At 44.4% G+C, this 26,054-nt stretch overlaps 2 protein-coding genes across 2 annotated transcripts; both read left to right on the top strand.

The window, feature by feature from the left end:
- Positions 1–1,406: 1,406 nt before the first annotated feature.
- LOC121586916 lies at positions 1,407–22,226 on the top strand. The gene is made up of 5 exons (XM_041903969.2): positions 1,407–1,799; positions 2,162–2,224; positions 14,416–15,446; positions 20,671–21,257; positions 21,355–22,226. Exons 3-4 carry the CDS (start codon positions 15,101–15,103, stop codon positions 21,255–21,257), a joined length of 933 nt encoding a protein of 310 aa, XP_041759903.2. The 5' UTR covers positions 1,407–1,799; positions 2,162–2,224; positions 14,416–15,100; the 3' UTR covers positions 21,355–22,226.
- On the top strand, positions 2,199–5,705 carry LOC123480982. Its single transcript, XM_041903971.2, has 2 exons — positions 2,199–2,224; positions 3,896–5,705. Exons 1-2 carry the CDS (start codon positions 2,199–2,201, stop codon positions 5,475–5,477), a joined length of 1,608 nt encoding a protein of 535 aa, XP_041759905.2. The 3' UTR covers positions 5,478–5,705.
- Positions 22,227–26,054: the final 3,828 nt, after the last annotated feature.

Genomic DNA, 26,054 nt, shown 5'->3' with positions numbered 1-26,054 from the left:
TGGGTTGGGGTCCAGTCAATTTCGATTTCTGTTCTATTCAATTAAGTTATATAATTTGAAAGGAATGAAATGATTGTTTATCATGTATTCAAATGAATTTACTAAATTATTGACTCCATCAAAATAAATGGAACCTTAGCCTAATTGCAATGGTTTCCATTTTTTGCATAATACCTTGAATATATGAATCCTATAAAAAACTCTATAAGTAAAACACATTTACATTGTACGATTGATAGTGTGTCATAGATTTTTCATGAGTTTGTAAAGCCACAACCACTTGGAATACAGCGCTTGTTTACACTGTTTCTTTTAAGTGTGTTTGTATTAGGAAACAGAGAGTGCAGCTGTGGGTAACACCACAACTCTAGTCCACATATTGTGCCTGAGCCAAAGACCGGGGTTCACTTCCCCATTTCTAAGCTGCCTCTCCTCCCTTATCTGTGTACCCAACTGTCTGAATAGAAGCAATTTATAAAAAGGAAACAGAGGGAGAGGTGTGTTTGTTTGTATAAGAAACAGGGAGAGGTATGAGCCTAGCGCACTGATGACAGTTTCAAGCTGAATTTCAAATTAAACGACTCTGGACGAAAGTCCAAACTTCAGACACTTCAGAGTTTGTTCCCACACGGGCCGACAAGCAATTTATACCGGTGTAATTAATCGTCCACTGTGGCACCGGCAAATGTATCATGAAGGCAGGTCGGCCGATGGAGGTTTCAAGATTCTCCAGGGGAATCGGATACAAAGGCATTCGACTCACACTCAGACTGCTCCAAACTCTTGTTCACATATAAACTATGGAACTTAAAGGGATAGGTCACGCAAATTACAAATTAACATATTGGTTTTCTTACCCTGTAAGCAGTCTATGGACAAGGTATGAAACCAATCCATCCTTTGGTTTAGTTTCCCTGGCAATATTTCCAAATGCTAATGTTTTAGCATTTGTGACACAAATCCCTTGCAAGTCATGATACCTAAATTAATTAAATCATCTATAAGTGACTTTGTTGAGCTACACAATAAATAATTGAGACATATATGAGTTATAGACTGTATTAGTAGATTGTAATCTCATTGACATTCCCATGATCTCAAAATGCCTTTCATTGCAAGTTGGAACACAGAAATGAACCCTGAGAAGAGTAGGCCTATGGCATAACAAATACCTCACACAATGTTTAATGGAACTTGCCAAATGTCACCCACCATGCCAGTCTAGTCTAGTGTCAACGAGTCAACGTACCAGGATGTTTGAGATAAAAAGTCATGTGGTGTGATATCTTGTCCTGCAGATCTATGGTTGATGGTATGACACTAAACACTGAACTGTTTTCTCACATTATGCAGGTAGATATTTGCGTCATGACAAGATAGAACAAAGCTCTAATTGTGTTTCCATTCCATCAACTTGACATCTGTTCTCTTACCAGTCTAGGGACTCATACCAGTCTAGGGAGAGTCATTGATAAAATATTCACAACTAAACAAATTGTCAAAATGGATTTGCTTTATCATCTTTTGGTTAAAATATGAATGGTCAGTGATGAAATCTCACAACTTGTTAACTCAGGCATCTCCATCTCTGACTTTCCCACTTGTAATTCAGATTTCTTCTTCATGAAGGGTCGTTCAAGTGGTTATGTCCTAGTAGGAAGCATTAACCTGTGAGGGGCGTGTTCATGATAATGATGTTCGCTGACTGTTATAAAAGCCTCAAGTAAAACAATATCCAAAATGAGGAGATTAAATCCAAAGCAACAAAGTCAAAGTCTTTGCATAATCAACTTGCACAGGTATGTTTTTCTTTATTTTAAACGCTTGAGATGGGTATTTATTATGGTACAAATCCTAAATTGAGATCAAAAAGCTAAATTTGAGATTTCTACTTTAATTACATTATTTCCTGGCAATTACTGTAAAAATGCAAATACCTCACTATTACAAAGAAATGTATCTCATTATTAAACCACCTTGAAGAGAATGCTTGAAAGATCAGATTATATGTAGAAGAAGCACTTGCATATCACGCTCAAGTATGTAATACAAATATTATTTATATTTTTTATTATGACTTCATCTTTGAAAGCTCATTAATTAATCAGATGTTGATGAGCAAGCTATGAAACACTTAAACAATTCATCTTGTTAAAAACAGACTTCAGAAAGTACAGAAGTGACCAGAAGAGAGAAAGATGGCTTCCAGTTCCATGACTGAGAGGTACTATTATTAACTGCACCACAGTTGTGTGTCTAGTATGTATAAAGACTCATTATCAATTTTGAGATGTTGTAATAAGATCCATGGTAAATAAAGGTAAGAGGACATAAATATTTGAGTAAAACACATCATTTTGAGGATGGTATTGAACTCAATGAAATTTAGGAAATGTTGGACCTACTTCTTTGTACTATTTGATACTTTATATGTACTTCACAATACTTTTGAAAGGATGTATGTTTTGTTCTCATTTAAATATGTTTTAGTATACTGTATTATATACAGAACTTTTCCCCACATTGTCTAAGTTGCAGAATACCTGCCCCAACTTAGAATTTAGAATAAACAACATGCTCTAAGTGTACTTTTTGAAAGCTAATTATTAGTATAATAAAAAAGCAATGTGTGCCAGAGTATACTGTAAATATGTCTGAAAACATTAATTTACAGCTAAAAGTAATATAATTTTTAAATATTATATTTGAAAGTTAAGGACCAAATGATAACTGACGTAAGGTCATATTTTTTCCCTGATAGAAATTGATTGATTAGGAGCTGTATTTCTTTAACACAAAGATTTGCGATCTGGTTTAGAAATTAACAGGCACTGTAATACTTAGCAATGCTAGTAATCATTAGTATTTTAATCCGCACTTGCAAAGAAGATGAAGTCTGATCTTGTATGAATACTTTTTACAATGGCAGCCACTGCCCGACAAGTCACTCAGCTTGCCTTCCTGTCGTCGCAAAACAGTTTTTTGCTGGCTGCACACTTAATTAGGGTGCAACCTGTAAAATCTAGACCTTCTAAGAGCAAGTAACATTATGTGGCCAAATTCAGGTATCCAGTCAGTATATTGACTTATTCACATATGTCTTTTGAAAAAGCAAAATTTTCATTTCAAGTAAAGGGGTTGTTAATCCATTTATCTGATAACCATACTTAAAAGCAACTATTAGCATCTATGTTTTGCATTATAGGCAAACTAATTATGCATAGCTCAAGATGATATTTCCCAAAACATTGTAAGACTTCAATTGACACAGAGATAAACCAATGCAAATTAGCAACATGTTTAAGCAATGTCAGAGGTGTAACTGCGGTGGAATGTTTATGCCGTGTCTGAGGTTTAGCAGCGGTAGAGCCAAAAATTCCACAGTTGCACCTCTCACAGAAACTTTCACATAGAAACTGTCATTGGATAATGAAACAAAACAACAAGCTAAAAATCCCACAGCTGCACCTCTCACACAGAAACTTTCGCACTGAAACTGTCATTGGATAATGAAACAAATCGTCACCCATCCTTAAAATATGTGTTAGATTCCAACCCTGATATGCTAAGTTGAATTTTTTTTTTTTACTCACTATACTCTGCTCCACAATGTGTTGCAATGATTATACCACCTTTTATACGCTTTTTCTCGATATCCATTTTAGATACAGAACAAGAAGTCTGAATATTAGTAAAAGATCTTTCATCTAAATGATATATTTTTTTGTACTGTATTTCAGGAAAATATCAAAATGTCCCAGCAATATTAGTTAAATTATCACATGGAATGACCCACATTCCTTATGAAGTTGGCACATAGTATGGTTGTATGGGTTTCCATGGTGCCAATACTGTTCACCTGATTGATAGTCCTGTATGTATACTCTCATTACAGAGCCACAAGCTGTAGCACTGGATCAAATGTAGACCCTTTGTTAACTAGACACGAGTCGATTGAAATTCATCCAGTGGACAATATCAAAGTTGACCTGAATGAGGAGGGAACAGTTAGAAGATGGACAGTAGGCACAAAAAATGTGAAGCCAAATAAAACAGTGTTACTCATGGGAGCGACTGGAGTGGGAAAATCAACTCTCATCAACTTTATTGCCAATTACATCCTTGGGGTCAATTGGGAGGACAACAAAAGATTCCAATTAATCCCAGATGAAAAAAAGAGTCAAACTGCATCTCAAACTACTGCCATCACTGTGTATGAAATCTTTGGCCATGAAGGGGACCGTGTTCCTTTTTCACTTACAATCATCGACACTCCAGGATTTGGAGACACAAATGGGATTGAACAAGATCAACTCATTACTAAAAACCTTCAAGAATTGTTTGAGTCAAAAGATGGAGTGCACCAAATTGATGCAGTGTGTTTTGTTGTTAGAGAGGATGAGGTTCGTCTCACCCTCACCCAGCTCTACATATTTGAGTCCATCCTTTCCATATTTGGAAAAGACATTGAAAAAAACATCCTGGCACTCATCACATTTGCAAGCAGAGGCAATCATCCTCCCCCTGCTCTTAAAGCCATTAAGGAAGCTGGGATTCCATGTTCAAAAGAGAAACTGAAATTCAACATTACATCTTTCACAAACAGATCAGCTGATCCACACATAATAACAAATAATAAAAGAAATTGGGCAATGGGAGAGAAAAGCATGATGAAGTTCATCAACTTACTAACAACGCTGGAAACAAGAAGCTTGCAGCTGACCCAAGAGGTGCTAGAGGAACGCAAACATCTTGAGGCTTGTATTGATGGGATAGAAGATCAGCTGAAGATAACCCTTGACAAACAGATCGAACTTAAAGAAATTCAAAAAGTCTTGAAAGAAAACAAGGAAATGATAGAGGTTGAAAAAGATTTTGAATTTGTGGTCACCACTAATGAGTTTGTAAGGGTTGAATCTGAAAAGATGGCAACCAACTGCAATAACTGTGGAATGACTTGTCATCTAAGGTGTCCATTAGCCCCACAGAAGCTGTTATTTCTTTGTGATGCCATGAGAAACCGGCATTGTAAAATTTGCCCTGGCAAATGTTCCTGGAAAGATCATATAAAAGAAAAGGTGGTATTCCAAATTACTCCCAAAGTTGTGAAGAAAACATACAATGATCTAAAATTAGAGTATGGACAGGGTCTAGGTGGAACAATCACAGCAGAGGATATGAAGGAGAAGATTCAGTCTGAGATACAAGAAGCAGAAGACAAAGGAAACGAACTGCTGGAGACTTCATACAAATGTGTAGCAAGACTAGAGGAGATTGCACTAAGGCCCAATCCATTGACAGCAGAGGAATACATTGATCTTCTGATTCATCGAGAGACAGAAAATATCAACAGGGTAAAGAAACTTCAGGAAATGAAGGCAAAAGCTCTGCTGATATCTTCAATGACAAAGGAAAAACTTGAACAAGGCACGGGATGGGTTCTTAAAAAAATGAAAGGATGGACATTGCATGATTAGCTATACAAACCAGTAAGAGTGTGTAAGGACGGATAAAATCAGCTGGCCCAGCACATTGTCTGTTGTCAGGCAATCACGATAGAGAACCGATTCAAAACTATCTGGAGTCAGCAAGAAGCGTTTGACAGAAGAGGTCCTCAAACAAAGCTGACATAGACACTGAGTGCACAAAACATTAGGATCATCTGCTCTTTCCATGACATAGACTGACCAGGTGAATCTTGCTATGATCCCTTATTGATGTCACCTGTTAAATCCACTTCAATCAGTGTAGATGAAGGGGAGGAGACAGGTTAAATAAGGATTTTTAAGCCTTCAGACAATTGAGACATTGTGTATGTGTGCCATTCAGAGGGTGAATGGACAAGACAAGACATGTAAGTGCCTTTGAACGGGGTATGGTAGTAGGTGCCAAGCGCACTGGTTTTAGTGTGTCAAGAACTGCAACGCTGCTTTGTTTTTCACGCTCAACAGTGTGTATCAAGAATGGTCCACTACACAAAGAACATCCAGCCAACTTGACATAACTTTGGGAAGCATTGGAGTTAACATGAGCCAGCATCCTTGTGGAACACTTTCGGCAACTTGTAGAGTCCACGCCCTGACGAATTGAGGCTATTCGGAGGGCAAAAGGGGGTGCAACTCAACATATTTACAAGATGCACTATGTCGAGGGACATTTTTACTGCAACATGTGATTATGCGATTATGCTCACAATGAAAATATCCAATAGTAACATATTGGACTGCAAGAATAGGCTAACAGTTGACTATAATTTGTGTATCAAACATCATCAGTTAGTTAGATACTAAGTCACAAAATGTATCTTGAAAGTACTAAGCTTGGTTTATATACTGTAGTAATAATGTTGATTGTGCAATAATTTAATACTTTTCACTTCATATTTAATGACATCATTGAATTAATTAAAGTTAGACTCAGTGAGATGACATAGATGCACCAAGTGAACAGCAGTAGTGGGTACATTTCCTCAACAACAAAGAGTGTTGAAGCATTTGGCTAAACTTCTCCGCTATTTTGGTCTCGTGGCTACCACGTTGTAGCAGTGTGAAGTGAACCTGTTCACATGCACAGATACTCTGTTTTACTGTGTGAGAGCAAAGTCTTGCATTGCTCTCATCACAATATCTGCGGTGCTGATTGTGGCAACGTCATAAATCTGAGTCTACCTTTAAGATTGCTATCGTAGGCAGTAATTGTTATGAAATTATATAATTCAACTTACCTATTTAAAAAAATTACTGTCAACAGTCAAACAGAATGTACATCAGTGGTGATGGGGAGACATTGCAATGTAACGGTCATTGTATGTTTGTTTTTGTAGGAGTTTTTTAACTAGTTGTTATATCCATTAATCGAATCAATCAATCTTAAGAACATGCATAACAATTAAAGGCACTGTAATGGAACATAACTGTTGGGGTGTCTTGTGAAGACAGGCATTAGAATCAGAGGTGAACAGCTCTGTAATTGCACAAACAATGTTGGTAAATTTTAAATATAATATTAAGTGATTTCACTTTAGACTACAGGCTGCGTTTACACAGGGGGCACAATGCAGATCTTTTTTTCACTAATTGGTCTTTTGACCAATCAGATCAGCTCTGGAAAATATCTGATATGAAAAGATCTGATGTGATTGTTCAAAAGACCCATTAGTGGAAAAAATATCAGAATTGGGCTGTCTGTGTAAATGCAGCCTAAGATCTGGATGGATTGCATCCACATCTATCCTCATCAGGGAATGTTGTCTTTTTTGTTTTCACATGTATAGGAATGCATCAGTCCAGGTATGTCATGACTATGTTCTATTGAAAATAGTTGTCTTTTCAACCAACATTATATCTAATTTAGATAATATATGCATATGAGCATCATACATTTTGCAAGTGGAGTTTGACTGATAATGCCTCGCAAGTGTCTGAATCTAATCAGAGGGGACCACCTGTTTGGAAGGTCTAATGGACAGCCTATCAGTCCAAGATAATTAAGAATGCTTTCACACTCTATTTTTCTGAGGTCTACAGTGGACCGAGCTGGATCCCTTTTTCCTAATGTGATGAAAGCCCCTTTAGGATGTCAAGCCCAGTGGGTATTGAAATCATTTGAAGAAAGGGGATTTATCTTCCCTTTAGAATTGCTTAATTAAACTAAAACAATATATAAAGCACCCCAAGCAAGTATATACAAATGGTACACTTTTGAACCATTCCCATTTGAGATAGGGACTAAACAAGGCTGACCACTCTCCCCACTCTTGTTTTCCATGAGTCATCATGCTAGCAGAGATACTTAGAAAAGATAAGGACATAACAGGGGTCACCATAAACCAACAGTAATATAAACTTTGTCTATTTGCAGATAGTCTTATCTGATATTCAAGAAACATCAGAGAATCACTACCAAAGATGTTAAATATTCTGTTGTTTTACAAAAAATATGTCACGACTTCCTCCGAGGCTGCCTCCTCTCCTTGTTCGGGCAGGCTTTGGCGTTCGTCGTCACCGGCCTTCTAGCCACTGCCGCTCCTCATCTCATCATTCCATTTGTTTTGCCTTGTTTATTACACACACCTGGTTCATATCCCCTCATCAGTACCTGTATACTGGTGGTGAAGGTGGTGGTGAAGGTGGTGAAGGTAGGAAACAACATCTCCACTTCGCTGATCCTCAACACTGGGGCCCCACAAGGGTGCGTGCTCAGCCCCCTCCTGTACTCCCTGTTCACCCATGACTGCGTGCCAAGCATGCCTCCAACTCAATCATGAGGTTTGCAGACGACACAACAGTAGTAGGCTTGATTACCAACAATGACGAGACCGCCTACAGGGATGAGGTGAGGGCTGCTGGAGTGTGGTGGCAGGAAAATAACCTCTCACTCAACGTCAACAAAACAAAGGAGATGATCGTGGACTTCAGGAAACAGCAGAGGGTGCACCCCCCTATCCACATCGACGGGACCGCAGTGGAGAAGGTGGAAAGCTTCAAGTCCCTTGGCGTACACATCACCGACAAACTTAAATGGTCCACCCACGCAGACAGTGTGGTGAAGAAGGCGCAAGAGAGCCTCTTCAACCTCAGGAGGCTGAAGAAATTTGTCTTGGCACCTAAAACCCTCACAAACTTTTACAGATGCACAATTGAGAGCATCCTGTCGGGCTGTATCACCACCTGGTACGGCAACTGCACTGCCCGCAACCGCAGGGCTCTCCAGAGGGTGGTGCGGTCTGCCGAACGCATTATCGGGGGCAAACTACCCACCCTACAAGACACATACAGCACCCGATGTCACAGGAAAGCCAAAAAGATCATCAAGGACATCAACCACCCAAGCCACTGCCTGTTCACCCTGCTATCATCCAGAAGGCGAGGTCAGTACAGGTGCATCAAAGCTGGGACCAAGAGAATGAAAAACAGCTTCTATCTCAAGGCCATCAGACTGTTAAATAGCCATCACTAGCACATTAGAGGCTGCTGCTGCCTATTGAAATCACTGGCCACTTTAAGAAATGGAACACTAGTCACTTTAATAATGTTTACAGTCACTTGAATAATGTTTACATATCTTGCACTACTCATCTCATATATATATATAGCTCATTCTATTCTATAATATTCTACTGTATCTTAGTCCATGCCTCTCTGTCTGTCACGGATTCTGCCGAGGCTGCTCCTCCTCCTTGCTCGGGCAGGCTTCGGCGTTCGTCGTCCCCGGAGTACTAGCTACTGCCGATCGATGTTTCTGTGTTTTTCTTGTTTTGTCTTGAGTAGTACACCTGTTGTCTATTATGTTTGATTGTGTAGCCTATAATTTCCCTTGTCTCACGTTTGGTATTTGTGTGTTATTGTTGTATGTCATGTCAATGTTCGGCCTTGCTATTTTTCCATATTACGCATATGGTGTTTTTCCCTCCAGTTGTGGAGGCGTTTGTTTTGTGCTTTACATTGAGTAAAGTAGTCAACCTGATTCTCTGTGTCCTGCGTCTGACTTCACTCGCCGCGTACACATCACCTTCTGACAGAATAACACACCACCATGGAGTCAGCAGGATCAGCACTACCGACGGGGTCATTGGAGGAGCGCGTAAGCAGCCAAGACACCATGATCCAAAGACTCGGCACCGCCATGCAGGATGTAATGGACACTTTGAGCCGATGGGAAAGAGGAGGTTTGCCCACACCTCCTCCAACAATACCACCACCATCGGCCAGACCCATCGTTCCATCTCCGGAGTCCAGTGGGATTCGGCTCTCGCTCCCGAGGGCTTATGATGGCACCGCGGCCGGGTGTCAGGGTTTCCTGCTCCAAGTAGAACTCTACCTGGCAACCATTCACCCGGCGCCCTCGGGATACGAGAGCGTTTCCGCCCTCATCTCCTGTCTGTCCGGCAAGGCATTGGAGTGGGCCAATGCCGAATGGAGGGGAATAGACGCCGCCACCGTCAGTTATGCGGAGTTCTCCCGCCGCTTCAGGGCGGTTTTCGATCATCCCCCAGAGGGGAAAGTGGCGGGGGAGCGTCTGTTCCACCTCAGACAGGGGAAGAGGAGCGCGCAGGAATTCGCACTGGATTTCCGGACTCTGGCGGCCAATGCGGGATGGAATGAGAGGGCCCTCATCGACCACTATAGGTGCAGCCTACGGGAGGATGTTCGCCGAGAGTTGGCCTGCAGGGACACCAACTTAAGCTTCAATCAGTTGGTGGACATGTCGATCCGTCTGGATACCCTGCTGGCTAAAAGCGGACGTCCGGAGCTGGGGCCGTCCATTCCATCCCCCAGCACCTCCGAGCCGAGCCCTATGGAGCTTGGGGGTGCTGGTGCTAGAGAGAAGAGGAGAGAGACCCAGAGAGAGGCCGTCCCCTGCACCAACTGTGGCCGTAGAGGACACACTGCGGTTCGGTGCTGGGGAGGGTCTCCTAGGGATCGAGGCAGCAGGTCACGCACTGATGAGTCATTCCAGGTGAGTAAGCGCCCAACTCACCCAGAGCTCTCTGTTGTCCACTTGTGTATCCAAGTTGAGTTTCCCCAGGTTTCATCTCACTCCCAGCATAAGGCGCTAGTCGATTCAGGCGCAGCTGGGAATTTTATTGATCGTAGTTTCTGTTATAAGTTAGGGATTCCCCTCCTACCAGTTGATGTGCCCTTCCCTATCCATGCCCTAGACAGCCGCCCGTTGGGGTCGGGATTGATTAGGGAGGTCACGGCGCCACTTAAGATGAAGACGCAGGGGGGTCATGAGGAAATTATACAGTTGTATTTGATCGACTCTCCTGCGTTTCCCGTGGTGTTGGGGCTTCCTTGGTTAATATCTCATGACCCCAACATTTCGTGGCAACAGAGGGCTCTCAGGGAGTGGTCTGATCAGTGTGTGGGGCGGTGTATCGGTGTTTCCGTAGGGGCGACAACGGTGGAAAGTCAGAACCAAATGCCCGCACATTCCTCCTGAGTATATTGATTTGGCACTCGTCTTCAGTAAGAGGAGGGCGACTCAATTACCACCTCATAGACAGGGGGATTGTGCGATAGACCTCCAGGCAGGTGCTGCACTTCCGCGTAGTCATGTGTATCCTCTGTCTCAAGAGGAGACGGCGGCTATGGAGACATACATCGCCAAATCTCTGGGACAGGGATACATACGGCCCTCCACTTCTCCTGCGTCCTCGAGTTTCTTTTTTGTGAAGAAGAAAGATGGAGGTTTGCGCCCGTGTATTGATTACCGTAGTCTCAATCAGATTACTATTAAATACAGTTATCCTCTCCCTCTGATTGCGAGTATGACGGAGTCATTACACGGAGCGCGATTCTTCACCAAATTGGATCTCAGGAGCGCTTACAACCTGGTGCGCATTAGGGAAGGAGATGAATGGAAAACGGCATTTAGTACCACCTCGGGTCACTATGAGTATCTCGTCATGCCATACGGGTTAATGAATGCTCCTTCAGTCTTCCAATCATTTGTGGACGAGATTTTCCGGGATTTGCATGGACAGGGTGTAGTGGTGTATATTGACGACATTCTAATATACTCTGCTACACAAGCCGAGCATGTGGCCCTGGTGCGTCGGGTGTTGGGTAGGCTGTTGGAGCATGACTTGTATGTGAAGGCGGAGAAATGCCTGTTTTTCCAGGAGTCCATCTCCTTCCTGGGACATCGGTTGTCCGCGTCAGGGGTGGAGATGGAGATTGACCGCGTTTCAGCCGTGCGTAATTGGCAGACTCCTACCACGGTAAAGGAGGTGCAGCGATTTTTGGGTTTTGCCAATTACTACCGGAGGTTTATCCGGGGTTTTGGACAGGTAGCAGCTCCCATCACCTCCCTGCTAAAGGGGGGCCCGGTGCGTTTGCAGTGGTCGGCTGAGGCGGACAGGGCGTTTAGACATCTGAAGGACCTATTCACCTCGGTTCTGGTGCTGGCACATCCGGACCCCTCTTTGGCGTTCCAAGTGGAGTTGGACGCATCAGCGGCGGGGATTGGGGCTGTACTGTCTCAACGCTCGGGCACGCCTCCTAAACTCCGTCCCTGTGCCTTTTATTCTAAGAAGCTCAGCCCGGTGGAGCGTAATTATGACGTGGGGGACAGGGAGCTGCTAGCGGTGGTTCAAGCCCTAAAGGTGTGGAGGCATTGGCTTGAGGGGGCTAAACACCCTTTTCTCATTCTGACTGACCATCGTAACCTGGAGTACATCCGGGCAGCTAGGAGACTGAACCCTCGTCAGGCTAGGTGGGCCATGTTTCTGGCCCGGTTTGTCTTTAAGCTCACGTATATACCAGGGTCACAGAACATTAAGGCAGACGCCCTGTCCAGGCGATATGACACAGAGGAGAGGTCCATTGAGCCCACTCCCATACTTCCAGAGTCTTGTCTGGTGGCACCGGTGGTGTGGGAGGTCGATGCGGAGATCGAGCGGGCGTTACGTACCGACCCTACTCCTCCAGAGTGTCCGGAGGGGCGGAAGTACGTGCCGCTCGAGATCCGTGATCGACTGATTATTGGGCTCACACGTCACCCTCCTCTGGTCATCCTGGTATTGGCCGGACAGTGCACTGCCTTAGTGAGAAGTACTGGTGGCCAACCTTGGCTAAGGACGTGAGGGTTTATGTCTCCTCCTGCTCGGTGTGCGCCCAGTGTAAGGCACCTAGACACCTGCCCAGGGGGAAGTTACAACCCCTACCCGTTCCACAACGGCCGTGGTCTCACCTATCGGTGGACTTTGTTACGGACCTTCCCTCCTCCCAGGGGAATACCACAATTTTGGTCGTTGTGGATCGGTTTTCTAAGGCCTGCCGTCTCATTCCAATGCCGGGTCTCCCTACTGCCCTACAAACTGCTGAGGCCCTGTTTACACACGTCTTCCGGCACTACGGGGTACCCAAGGATATAGTGTCTGATCGGGGTCCCCAGTTCACCTCTAGAGTCTGGAGGGCTTTTATGGAACGCTTGGGGGTCTCTATTAGCCTTACCTTGGGTTTCCACCCTGAGAGTAATGGGCAGGTGGAGAGAGTAAACCAGGATGTGGGTAGGTTTCTGAGGTCCTATTGCCAGGACCGGCAGGAGGAGTGGTCGGGGTATATCCCCTGGGCAGAGATTGCCCAGAACTCACTTCTCCACTAATCTGACTCCTTTTCAGTGTGTGTTGGGGTATCAGCCGGTTCTGGCACTCTGGCATCAGAGCCAGATCGAGGCTCCTGCGGTGGATGAATGGTTTCGGCGCTCGGAGGAAACATGGAACGCTGCGCATGTCCATCTGCAGCGGGCTATCCGTAGGCATAAGGCGAGCGCCGATCGCCACCGCAGTGAGGGTCCAGTTTATGCACCTGGAGATCGAGTCTGGCTCTCGACTCGAAACCTGCCCCTTCGCCTGCCCTGCCGGAAGCTGGGTCGGCGGTTTGTGGGGCCATTTAAAGTCCTGAGGAGATTGAACGAGGTATGCTATAGGTTACAACTGCCCAATGATTACCGTATTAACCCCTCGTTCCATGTGTCACTCCTCAGGCCGGTGTGTAGCCTATAATTTCCCTTGTCTCACGTTTGGTATTTGTGTGTTATTGTTACATGTCATGTCGATGTTCGGCCTTGCTATTTTTCCATATTACGCATATGGTGTTTTTCCCTCCAGTTGTGGAGGCGTTTGTTTTGTGCTTTACATTGAGTAAAGTAGTCAACCTGATTCTCTGTGTCCTGCGTCTGACTTCACTCGCCGCGTACACATCACCTTCTGACACTGTCATTGCTTGTCCATATATGTATATTTTCTTAAATTCCATTATTTACTAGTTTTGTGTGTATTGGGTATTTGTTGTGAAATTGTTAGATATTACTTGTTATATATTACTGCACTGTCGGAGCTAGAAGCACAAGCATTTCGATACACCCGCTATAACATCTGCTAAAATTTGATTTGATTTGATTATATGTGTTCCCTCTGCCCCCTTTGTGTGTGATTGTTTATTGTGAGGTTAGTGAAGCTCGGTGGAGCTCCTTGTATTTTGTGTCGCCGGGTTTATTTTCTCCATGTTCCTTGTTGGTTTCAATGCACCTGTTTTGTGCACTGGACTGTTTTTACGCTTTATTCCGTAACTCTGTATTCCGGAATAAATCCTGTTATTCTGTGATTTACCCTCCTGCGCCTGACTCCTTCAAATCACCCATCACAAAATATTCAGGGTATAAAATGTACTTTTAGAAAAAAGATTATGCCAATCAATAATAACGTAATAGACATCCCTGAATGTAGTTAAATGGTCAACAAAATAATTCTAATATTTAGGATGCAATACCAGGACGAATAAAATACAGCTGTACCAATACAGCGCAATATAGTGTGTTCTGTATTACATGTGTAGGCCTACTACATACAATTGTTGCCCTGGTATTTCATGTTTAATTTATATATATATATATATTTTTTTTTTACAGGCAGTCAGTAAGCGCAATTAGTTCAGAAAATAAACCCAGGTCAAAGCTTCTACATGCTGACATTATAAAAGATTGTAAACCAACCAGTCCAGGACCTCCAACAAAGTATCTGCTGATGACAGAGAAAGAGATTCTGCATGACAGTGAAGAGATCAGGCGATGGACTTTTGGTAAAAAGGACCCGAGCAAAATGAACCGAACGATATTGATGATGGGAGAAACTGGATCAGGAAAATCAACCCTCATCAATGTTATGATGAACTACATCCTTGGCGTAGAGTGGGAGGATAAATACAGATTTGAAATCATTGCTGATGAGAGTAAAAGTCAAACTAGTTCACAAACAACTGCCATCACTGTGTAAGAGATCTTTGGTCACGAAGGTGATCACCTTCCATTTTCTCTAACCATCATCGACACTCCAGGATTTGGAGACACAAGCGGAATAGAACAAGACAAACTCATCACAAAAAATCTACAGGAGCTGTTTCAATCTCCAAAAGGAGTCCACCACATTGATGCTGTGTGCTTTGTTGTAAAAGCTGCACAAGTGCGCCTCACACCTACACAGCGGTACATTTTTGATTCTGTCCTCTCAATTTTTGGAAAGGACATAGAAAATAACATTTTGGTACTCAGTACTTTTGCAGACATTGGGGAGCCTTTAGTCCTTCAAGCACTGATAATGGCAGAAGTTCCATGTGTCAGAAATGAAAGTGGTACACCTGTTTACTTCAAATTCAACAATGTGTTTGCTGGTTTGCAAATGGATGAAGATGATGAAGAACATAATGATGAAGAGGATGAAGAGGAGGAGGATGAAAATGATGATGTGTGTCAATCACCTTGGAAAATGAGCATGAATAACATAGCCATGTTTTTTGAATCACTAAATAAAATGGAAGCGAAAAGCTTGGTGTTAACACGTCAAGTTTTAGAGAAACGCAAACAACTGGAAATGGAAATCCAGACATTAACAAAGCAGCTACAAGTTGCAATGCAGCGGGTAGAAGCACTGAGAAAGGTCAGAGTGTAACGATCCCGGCTGTCTGAGTCGGGTCCTGTCTGGTGACTAGTGTTCCTGTTCGTAATCTCCAGTTTCCCGAGGGTTCGGGAACGCTCCGGGGAGCGCTCTTGTTTTCCGCACCTGCATCCCATCAGCAATCTGCACACCTGGTCCTGATCATCACCCTTCTTAGGCTCTGGCCTAACATCCAGTTCCTGCCGGATCGTTAGCCATGAACATCTCTCACCCGGAACCTTCACCCAACCTCTGCCTGATGGTCGGCGGCTGCCGAGCCATTTCTGGACCTACCACTGCACCCTCAACAACCCATCCACGCCACCCGCTCTGTTCCCTGGATTATTCAGCCTCACTCGGGAGTCAATTAAATAAACACTCACCTTTGTCTCAAAGTACCTTGTCCTGGTCTGCTTCTGGGTTCTGGCTTAGTAAACCGTGACAGAACGATCCGGCCAGTAATGAACCCAGCGGACCTGGACTCTGTTCGCCATGCCATTACCCAGCAGGAGAAGATGTTGGGCCATCATAGCACGGTACTACAGGAGATCGCGTTGTCAGTTCGAACCTTTCTACCGGTCTGACGGAGGTCCAGAACCAACGCAAGTGTCCGGTGGAGGATCCACTACCGGTTTCACCCATCTCGCCTGCCGCTTCTGAAGTTGTGTCCCTCCGTGAGCCCAAGGTTCCGACGCCGGATAAATATGAGGGGGAGCTGGGAAGATGCCGTTCCTTCCTTATGCAGTGTGGATTAGTGTTCGATCTACAGCCCTACTCTTATGCCACAGACAAGGCTAGGATAGCCTTTGTGATTGAGTTGCTGCGTGGTCGAGCGCTGGAGTGGGCTTCAGCCGTTTGGGAACGACAGGATTCCTGCATGGCTTCATACCAGGGGTTCACGGCCGAGATGAGGAAGCTCTTCGACCATTCCGTCCGAGGGAGGGACGCAGCTAGGCGCCTGTTTTCACTTCACCAAGGAACTCGCAGCGTGGCCGACTTCGTGATCGAGTTCAAGACGTTGGCTGTGGAGAGTGGGTGGAACGAGGAGTCTCTGCAAGCGGCCTTTTACCAGGGTCTGTCGGAGCAGCTCAAGGATGAGTTGATCTCTATCCGGAGCCTAGTGACCTGGACAGCTCGGTAGCCTTGTCTATTCGGGTGGATAATCGAGTCCGAGAGCGAAGGAGGGAGAAGCAATGGGGTCCGTCCAATCGATCAGCTTCTCAGTTCCCAGTCGGGTCGGGTGGTGGACCAGAACACGTCGATCATTCTCCACCACAAAGGATTAGTGGAGAGGACCTCTCTCCCGATTCTGAACCCATGCAAGTGGGGCGGCACGGGTTAACCAAGGAGGAGCGTCAACAGAGACGTAAGACCAACTGCTGCCTCTACTGTGGTCGCTCGGGACATTACATCTCCACTTGTTCCCGGCGGTCGTCAATCTGCCCGGCTCGCTAAAGTTGGGAGGACTTTTAGCGAGCCAGTTTCAACCTCTCAGTACCTCTGTCAGACCCCGTTTCCCGGCTACCCTTGTGAACAGGAATCAAAGCTTAGCGATTAACGCTTTTATCGATTCAGGTGCCGATGGAAGCTTTCTTGATGCCGAGTTGGTGGAACAGCTGGGGCTTTCCAAGGAGCAATTGCCGGAAGCCATTGAAGCGACCACTCTGAACGGCAGTAGTCTGGCACGTATCATGATGAGGACTGAACCGGTTAAGATGCGGTTTGTCGGGGAATCATTCGGAGATGATTTCATTCTTCATTCTGCCGTCTTCCCATGTTCCTCTGGTCCTTGGATACCCCTGGCTGAAGGAACACAATCCCACGTTCGATTGGGTGACGGGCAAGGTAACGAGTTGGAGCCTTGATTGTCATGCTAACTGTCTCAAGACTGCCTGCCCCCATTCGGTTCCCAGTCAGGTGATTGAGGCTAAACCCCCCAGATTTGTCCCTGGTTCCCGAGACATATCACGATTTGGGGAGGTTTTCAGTAAGCAGAAGGCTCTGTCACTCCCTCCCCACCGACCATATGATTGTGCCATCAACCTGTTCCCGGGAGCTGTCTACCCCAAGGGAAGGTTATACAGTATCTCCCGACCTGAACGTGAGGCGTTGGAGACCTACATCAAGGAGTCCCTAGCGGCTGGTCTCGTTCGTCCCTCGTCATCACCCCTGGGGGCAGGATTCTTCTTTGTGGGTAAGAAGGATGGCTCTCTTCGACCGTGTATTGATTATCGGGGGTTGAATGACATCACGGTCAAGAACAAGTATCCCCTGCCCTTGATGAGTTCTGCCTTCGACTCCTTACAGGGTGCTACGGTATTCACCAAGCTAGACCTACGCAATGCGTATCACATGGTCCGGATCAGAGAGGGGGACGAGTGGTTGACGGGTTTCAATACACCGATGGGTCACTTCGAGTATCAGGTGATGCCGTTTGGACTGACCAATGCTCCAGCGGTATTCCAGAGTATGGTGAACGACGTCCTGAGAGATATGATCGGTCTCTTTGTGTTTGTTTACCTGGATGACATTCTGATCTTCTCGAAGGAACCTTCCGACCACGTCCAGCATGTCCGGCAGGTTCTGCAGCGATTGTTGGAGAATCGCCTGTTCGTGAAGGCCGAGAAGTGCGAGTTTCACGCCCACACGACATCCTTTCTCGGGTACATCATCTCCAGGGGAGAGATTAGGATGGACCAGGAGAAGGTTAGAGCGGTTCTGGAATGGGCCCAGCCCGGTACGAGATTGCAGCTCCAGAGATTTTTGGGGTTTGCGAATTTCTACCGCAGATTCATCCGGGGATTACAGCCGTGTGGCCGCTCCGTTAACTGCCTTGACTTCCAGTATCAGGACCTTCAAGTGGAATCCGGAGGCGGATCGAGCGTTTCTGGAGTTGAAGAGGCGATTCACCAACGCACCGATTCTCTCTCAACCGGACACGGCCCGTCAGTTCGTCGTTGAAGTGGACGCGTCTGATGTGGGAGTTGGCGCCATCCTGTCGCAGCGATGCTCCACGGACAGTAAACTCCATCCCTGCGCCTACTACTCTCGTCGCCTTTCGCCTGCGGAGAGGAATTACGATGTGGGTAACCGGGAGCTTCTCGCGGTGAAACTTGCCTTGGAGGAGTGGCGCCACTGGTTGGAGGGGGCGGAGCAACCGTTTCTTGTCTGGACTGACCACAAGAATCTTGCTTACGTGCAATCGGCTAAACGTCTCAACTCCCGTCAGGCCAGGTGGGCGTTGTTTTTCGGACGATTCAAGTTTTTCCTGACGTTCCGACCTGGATCTAAGAACGGCAAGGCGGACGCCTTGTCCCGGATGTTCTCCAAGATGGAGGAGAGTGGGTCCAAGACCGAGACAATTCTCCTCCGGAACTGCGTCGTGGGAGCAGTTATGTGGAAGATTGAGGAGGAGGTGCTGGCGGCCCTTCGGACTCAGCCCGGTCCCGGTAACGGTCCACCCGGTCGGTTGTTTGTGCCTGAGTCGGTTCGTCCTGCTGTCCTCAAATGGTCCCACGCCAGCAAGATGGCTTGTCACCCTGGCGTGGCTCGGACAATGGCGTTTCTTCGCAGACGTTTTTGGTGGCCTGCCATGGCCGAGGATACTCGGGGTTTTGTTGCTGCCTGTCCAGTGTGTGCGCAGAATAAGAGTACCAATCGGCCCAGCTCTGGACTACTTCACCCCCTTCCTATTCCCCGGCGACCATGGTCGCATCTGGCCCTGGACTTCGTCACTGGGTTGCCCGCTTCTGAGGGGAACACGGTCGTTCTGACTATCGTGGACAGATTCAGCAAGTTCGCCCACTTTGTGCCAATTGCCAAGCTTCCCTCTGCCTCGGAGACGTCCGAGATCCTGGTTAGGGGAGGTTTTCAGGGTCCACGGTTTGCCCAGTGATATCGTTTCCGACCGTGGCCCTCAGTTTACCTCTGCTGTCTGGAAGTCCTTCTGTTTGGCCATTGGAGCTACAGTCAGTCTCACATCTGGTTTTCACCCCCAATCCAATGGTCAGGCGGAGAGAGCCAACCAGAAGATGGAATCCACGCTACGCTGTCTGGTCTCTTCCAACCCCACCTCCTGGGTCTCTCAGTTGCCTTGGGTTGAGTATGCCCACAATACTCTTCCTACATCTGCCACTGGGATGTCTCCCTTCCAGTGCCTGTATGGCTACCAACCTCCCCTGTTCCCGTCTCAGGAGAAGGAGCTCTCAGTGCCTTCTGTTCAGGCCCATATTCGTCGTTGCCACCGGACCTGGCATCGGGCCAGAAAGGCACTCCTTAGAGTTTCGGACCGGTATCAGCTCCAGGCGAATCGTCGCCGGATCCCCGCTCCCACCTATACCATCGGAGATAGGGTTTGGTTGGCCACACGGGATCTTCCGTTACGGACTGAGTCTAGGAAGTTGTTACCGAAGTTCATTGGTCCGTTTGTGGTGGAGAAGGTGATCAATCCAGTGGCAGTTCGACTCAAACTACCGAGGACGCTCAGAGTCCATCCCACCTTTCATGTCTCCTGCCTCAAGCCTGTCTTCCTCAGTCCTCTGTTGCCTCCTCCGCCTCCTCCTCCTCCTCCTCGGATGATCGGAGGTGGTCCTGCCTACACGGTGCGTCGCATCATGGATTCCAGACGGCGGGGCCGGGGTTTCCAGTATCTCGTGGACTGGGAGGGGTATGGCCCTGAAGAGAGGAGTTGGATTCGCGGCGACAGGTCCTAGATGCGGACCTCATCAGTGACTTCTACCGCCTCCATCCTGGCGCTCCGGGAGTCCGCCCGGTGGCGTTCGGCCGGAGGGGGGTACTGTAACGATCCCGGCTGTCTGAGTCGGGTCCTGTCTGGTGACTAGTGTTCCTGTTCGTAATCTCCAGTTTCCCGAGGGTTCGGGAACGCTCCGGGAGCGCTCTTGTTTTCCGCACCTGCATCCCATCAGCAATCTGCACACCTGGTCCTGATCATCACCCTTCTTAGGCTCTGGCCTAACATCCAGTTCCTGCCGGATCGTTAGCCATGAACATCTCTCACCCGGAACCTTCACCCAACCTCTGCCTGATGGTCGGCGGCTGCCGAGCCATTTCTGGACCTACCACTGCACCCTCAACAACCCATCCACGCCACCCGCTCTGTTCCCTGGATTATTCAGCCTCACTCGGGAGTCAATTAAATAAACACTCACCTTTGTCTCAAAGTACCTTGTCCTGGTCTGCTTCTGGGTTCTGGCTTAGTAAACCGTGACACAGAGACCAATTAGAACAACATGAAGAGGACATGGAAGCCAACAGAAACTTCTCCATTCTTTTAGATGGAAGTGAAAAGGAGAAATGTGCCGTAGACGAGAAGGCAACAAATTGTAATTCTTGCAGGGAAACTTGCCATCACCCTTGCACAGAATATTTTGGGTGTACACGCATGCAGCAAGACAGATGCACCGTCTGCATAAAGAAATGCAGCTGGAAGGATCATTGTAAAGAGAAGTTCATTTATGTGTTTAAAACAGAAGAAGGTGAATCAACTTACCTGGACCTAAAGAGAAAGTATGAAGAATTGGAAGGGCAATCGCTGACTGCAAAGATGTTCCTCATCCTCCTTATAAAAGAACTTCACCTGCAACTCATTGCCAGCTTGATCTTGTTTCTTAATATACTCAGCATTGTTCAAAAGCTGGATGAGATCGCTCTGAGACCAAACCCAATGAGTGCAGCCAAATACCTTGAACTCCTGATTGAAAAAGCGCAGAGGGATCACAACCCCGAGAGAGTCAAGACACTGACAGATATGAAAGAGCAAGAAAAGCTGAAGAGTAACTTCGCCAATCTGGATGATGAATAAGTGAGTAAAAATAGCATTTAATGTCTTCTCCAATTCCTCAATGATTGGCAAACATATAGTTAACCTGCATTTTGTTTTTCTTTCCTGTCTTCTACAGAGGTGTATCCTGTCAATAATCACCACAGGAAGAGTTGAGAGTTAAGCCTACATAATGAATAATTATTAAGACATGATTATAGTGTGAATTTCAAATGAAATGTACAATTACATTGGATCCTCTGCTCAATGTACAATTGATATGATTATGTATATTTAAAAAATATAAATTACTTTACATTACTCTTGTAAGTTTTCTGTAATGTGTGGGAGATATTTTTGTGAGATAATCCATTGATACTTTTATTCTATTGAAGTAATATTTGTTATACAAGCATGTAATTTGATGTCCAATTCAATGATACTTAGATTTTTGTAACAATAGTTATTTTCTGCTTTCATTTGACAATATTCTGAATAAAATGCAAATATGATGGTAATTCAAAAAAAATTGTAAACTACTACAATTATATTTATTGCAAAGTTTAACATTTTAAAAAATTACAAATAAACATTTGTATTGTCTTGGTTATGCCAGGGTCATCAGTGATAACATTGATTTTCATGATAGACTGACACACTAACACTCAACATTATATTATGACCTATACAATTTGGAATGAGCATGCATCAAAATCAAGTTCATAATGTAGATTGAGTATCTGTCGACACCTAATGAATGGCTAGATCACTCTGTCACGCAAAATAAATATTTGAAGTTAGTCATGACGGAGGCTGGTGTCACTTTAAATCAGTGGATGGGTTATTTGTGATGGCCATTCCAGCCATTACAATGAGCCGTCTTTCCTTCAATTAACTGAAAAGTACAAATAAAACTATTGGTAAAATAAAGCATTAACACCCCTTGACATTTACAAATTTTATTCTGTTACAAAGTGGGATTAAAATGTATTTAATTGTCATTGTTTGTCAACAATCTACACAAAATACTATGTAATGTCAAAGTGGAAGAAAAATTCCAACATTTGTAAAAAAAAAAAAAAAAAATACACTAATACAGTGGGGAAAAAAAGTATTTAGTCAGCCACCAATTGTGCAAGTTCTTCCACTTAAAAAGATGAGAGAGGCCTGTAATTTTCATCATAGGTACACGTCAACTATGACAGACAGAATGAGAAAAATTCACATTGTAGGATTTTAAATGAATTTATTTGCAAATTATGGTGGAAAATAAATATTTGGTCAATAACAAAAGTTTCTCAATACTTTGTTATATACCCTTTGTTGGCAAGGACACAGGTCAAACGTTTTCTGTAAGTCTTCACAAGGTTTCACACACTGTTGCTGGTATTTTGGCCCATTCCTCCATGCAGATCTCCTCTAGATCAGTGATGTTTTGGGGCTGTCGCTGGGCAACACGGACTTTCAACTCCCTCCAAAGATTTTCTATGGGGTTGAGATCTGGAGACTGGCTAGGCCACTCCAGGACCTTGAAATGCTTCTTACGAAGCCACTCCTTCGTTGCCCGGGCGGTGTGTTTGGGATCATTGTCATGCTGAAAGACCCAGCCACGTTTCATCTTCAATGCCCTTGCTGATGGAAGGAGGTTTTCACTCAAAATCTCACGATACATGGCCCCATTCATTCTTTCCTTTACACGGATCAGTCGTCCTGGTCCCTTTGCAGAAAAACAGCCCCAAAGCATGATGTTTCCACCCCCATGATTCACAGTAGGTATGGTGTTCTTTGGATGCAACTCAGCATTCTTTGTCCTCCAAACACGACAAGTAGAGTTTTTACCAAAACGTTATATTTTGGTTTCATCTGACCATATGACATTCTCCCAATCCTCTTCTGGATCATCCAAATGCACTCAAGCAAACTTCAGACGGGCCTGGACATGTACTGGCTTAAGCAGGGGGACACGTCTTTCACTGCAGGATTTGAGTCCCTGGCGGCGTAGTGTGTTACTGATGGTAGGCTTTGTTACTTTGGTCCCAGCTCTCTGCAGGTCATTCACTAGGTCCCCCCGTGTGGTTCTGGGATTTTTGCTCACCATTCTTGTGATCATTTTGACCCCACGGGGTGAGATCTTGCGTGGAGCCCCAGATCGAGGGAGATTATCAGTGGTCTTGTATGTCTTCCATTTCCTAATAATTGCTCCCACAGTTGATTTCTTCAAACCAAGCTGCTTACCTGTTGCAGATTCAGTCTTCCCAGCCTGGTGCAGGTCTACAATTTTGTTTCTGGTGTCCTTTGACAGCTCTTTGGTCTTGGCCATAGTGGAGTTTGGAGTGTGACTGTTTGAGGTTGTGGACAGGTGTCTTTTATACTGATAACAAGTTCAAACAGGTGCCATTAATACAGGTAACGAGTGGAGGACAGAGGAGCCTCTTAAAGAAGAACTTACAGGTCTGTGAGAGCCAGAAATCTTGCTTGTTTGTAGGTGACCAAATACTTATTTTCCACCATAATTTGCAAATAAATTCATTAAAAATCCTACAATGTGATTTTCAAGATTTTTTTTTCTCATTTTGTCTGTCATAGTTGACGTGTACCTATGATGCAAATTACAGGCCTCTCTCATCTTTTTAAGTGGGAGAACTTGCACAATTGGTGGCTGACTAAATACTTTTTTCCCCCACTGTATATCTTGATTACATACAGTAAGTATTCAACCCCCTGAGTCAGTACATGTTAGAATCACCTTTGGCAGCTATTACAGCTGTCTTTCTTGGTAAATATCTAAGAGCATTCCACATCTGGATTGTGCAGCATTTGCCCATTATTATTTTCAAAATTATTCAAGCTCTGTCAAATTGGTTGTTGATCATCGCTAGACAGCCGTTTTCAGGTCTTGCCATATATTTTCAAGCAGATTTAAGTCAAAACTGTAACTCGGCCACTCAGGAACATTCACTGTCTTCTTGGTAGGTAACTCCAGTGTAGATTTGGCCTTGTGTTTTAGGTTATTGGCCTGCTGAAAGGTGAATTCATCTCCTAGGGTCTGATGGAAAACAGACTGAACAGGTTTTCCTCTAGGATTTTGACTTTTCTTCACTGAAAAACTCCCCAGTCCTTAATGATTACAAGCATGCCCATAACATGATGCAGCCACAAACTATACTTGAAAATATGGAGAGTGGTACTCCGTAATGTGTTGTATTGGATTTGACCCAAACATAACACTTTGTAATCAGGATAAAAAGTTGATTGCTTTGCCAACATTTTTGAAGTATTACTTTAGTACCTTGTTGCAAACAGAATGCATGTTTTAGAATATTAAGTACAGGCAGCCTTCTTTTCACTCTGTCAATTAGGTTAGTATTGTGGAGTAAATACAATGTGGTTGATCCATCCTCAGTTTTCTCCTATCACAGCCATTAAACTCTGTAACCGTTTTAAAGTCACCATTGGCCTCATGGTGAAATCCCTGAGCGGTTTCCTTCCTCTCCGGCAACTGAGTTAGAAGGACACCTGTATCTTTGTAGTGAATGTTTGTATTTAAAACACCATCCAAAGTGTAATTAATAACTTCACCATGCTCAAAGGGATATTCAATGCTTCTTTTTTTTACCGATCTACCAATAGGCATTGGAAAACCTCCCTGGTCTTTGTGGTTGAATCTGTGTTTGAAATGCACTGCTCTACTGAGGGACCTTACATATAATTGTATGTGTGGTGTACAGAGAGGAAGTAGTCATTCAAAAATCCATGGTAAACAACTATTAGTGCACACAGAGTGAGTCCATGGAACTTATGTGACTTGTTTAGCACATTTTTACTCCTGAAATTATTTAGGCTTTCTATAACAAAGGGGTTAAATACTTATTGACTCAAGCCATTTCAGCTTTTCATTTTTAATTAATTTGTAAACATTTCTAAAAACATAATTACACTTTGACAATATTGGCTATTGTGTGCAGGCCAGTGACACAAAATCTCAATTTAATCAATTTTAAATTCAGGCTGTTAAACAACAAAATGTGGAAAAAGTCAAGGGGTGTGAATACTTTCTGAAGGCACTTCATATCAACATAGTTCACAGCAGTTGTCATACTGTTGAAAGTTCAATGGGGAATGTGAATGTGTCCAATCTACTGGACATCCAGAGTGTACTAGGTGGGGGCATCAGTTACAAAGCAGCATTCAGTGAGCAGTTCCATGTCTCTCTTACCAATCCCCTCTGTGTCTGTCTGGAGGTTTTTGTACAGCCAGTCAATCAGACTTTATCACTGTGGTGGACTTTTGGTGGAGGGACCAAACTGTTGGCAGTAAGTATTCAATTCTAGAGCTTGACATCTGATATCAAAATCCCAATTCATTTTCTTAACAGTAGTACAACTCCCTTAAATAGAAAGTATGTTTATTTTTGTAGAATTTGTGCTGCATTTATTTGTCTTAGAAGTAACTTGAGTTAAATTAAAATGCTGATTCAACTTATAATATATCAAACAAGGTGCTTATACAGCGTGTATTCATTTGGAACAGGGTTATTGTTGAAATCAGAGTGATTTAGCTAAATATAGCTTTATAAAGAGCGAAAGCAGTGTCTCTATAGTGTCAGAGGTTTTTGTACGGCCGCTAAATGAGATTGTATCACTGTGGTACACTTTTGGTGGAGGCACTAGACTGGATGTTGGAAGTACGTTTACCTACCTCTAATGACTCATTAAAGAAAATGTTCTGACCTTGCATGTAGATGCATTAATGATCTTGTGAGAGAAGAAACTAAAATTAAAATGAAATAAATACTATGCATGATTATGTTTTTGGTAAAATTGTTATTCTCTTAATAAG

The sequence above is a fragment of the Coregonus clupeaformis genome, chromosome 17, assembly GCF_020615455.1.
Source record: "Coregonus clupeaformis isolate EN_2021a chromosome 17, ASM2061545v1, whole genome shotgun sequence".
Lineage (NCBI taxonomy): Eukaryota > Metazoa > Chordata > Actinopteri > Salmoniformes > Salmonidae > Coregonus > Coregonus clupeaformis.
This window is presented reverse-complemented; position numbering and strand designations above follow the sequence as displayed.

What these genes read in the sequence shown, in the direction of transcription:
- LOC121586916 (XM_041903969.2), top strand. Translation starts at nt 15,101, where the DNA reads ATGGCAGAAGTTCCATGTGTCAGAAATGAAAGTGGTACACCTGTTTAC. An exon ending in AGCACTGAGAAAGGTCAGAG is followed by an intron (nt 15,447 to 20,670) that starts TGTAACGATCCC and finishes CGTGACACAGAG; the next exon opens with ACCAATTAGAACAACATGAA.
- LOC123480982 (XM_041903971.2), top strand. Translation starts at nt 2,199, where the DNA reads ATGGCTTCCAGTTCCATGACTGAGAG. An exon ending in TCCAGTTCCATGACTGAGAG is followed by an intron (nt 2,225 to 3,895) that starts GTACTATTATTA and finishes CTCTCATTACAG; the next exon opens with AGCCACAAGCTGTAGCACTG.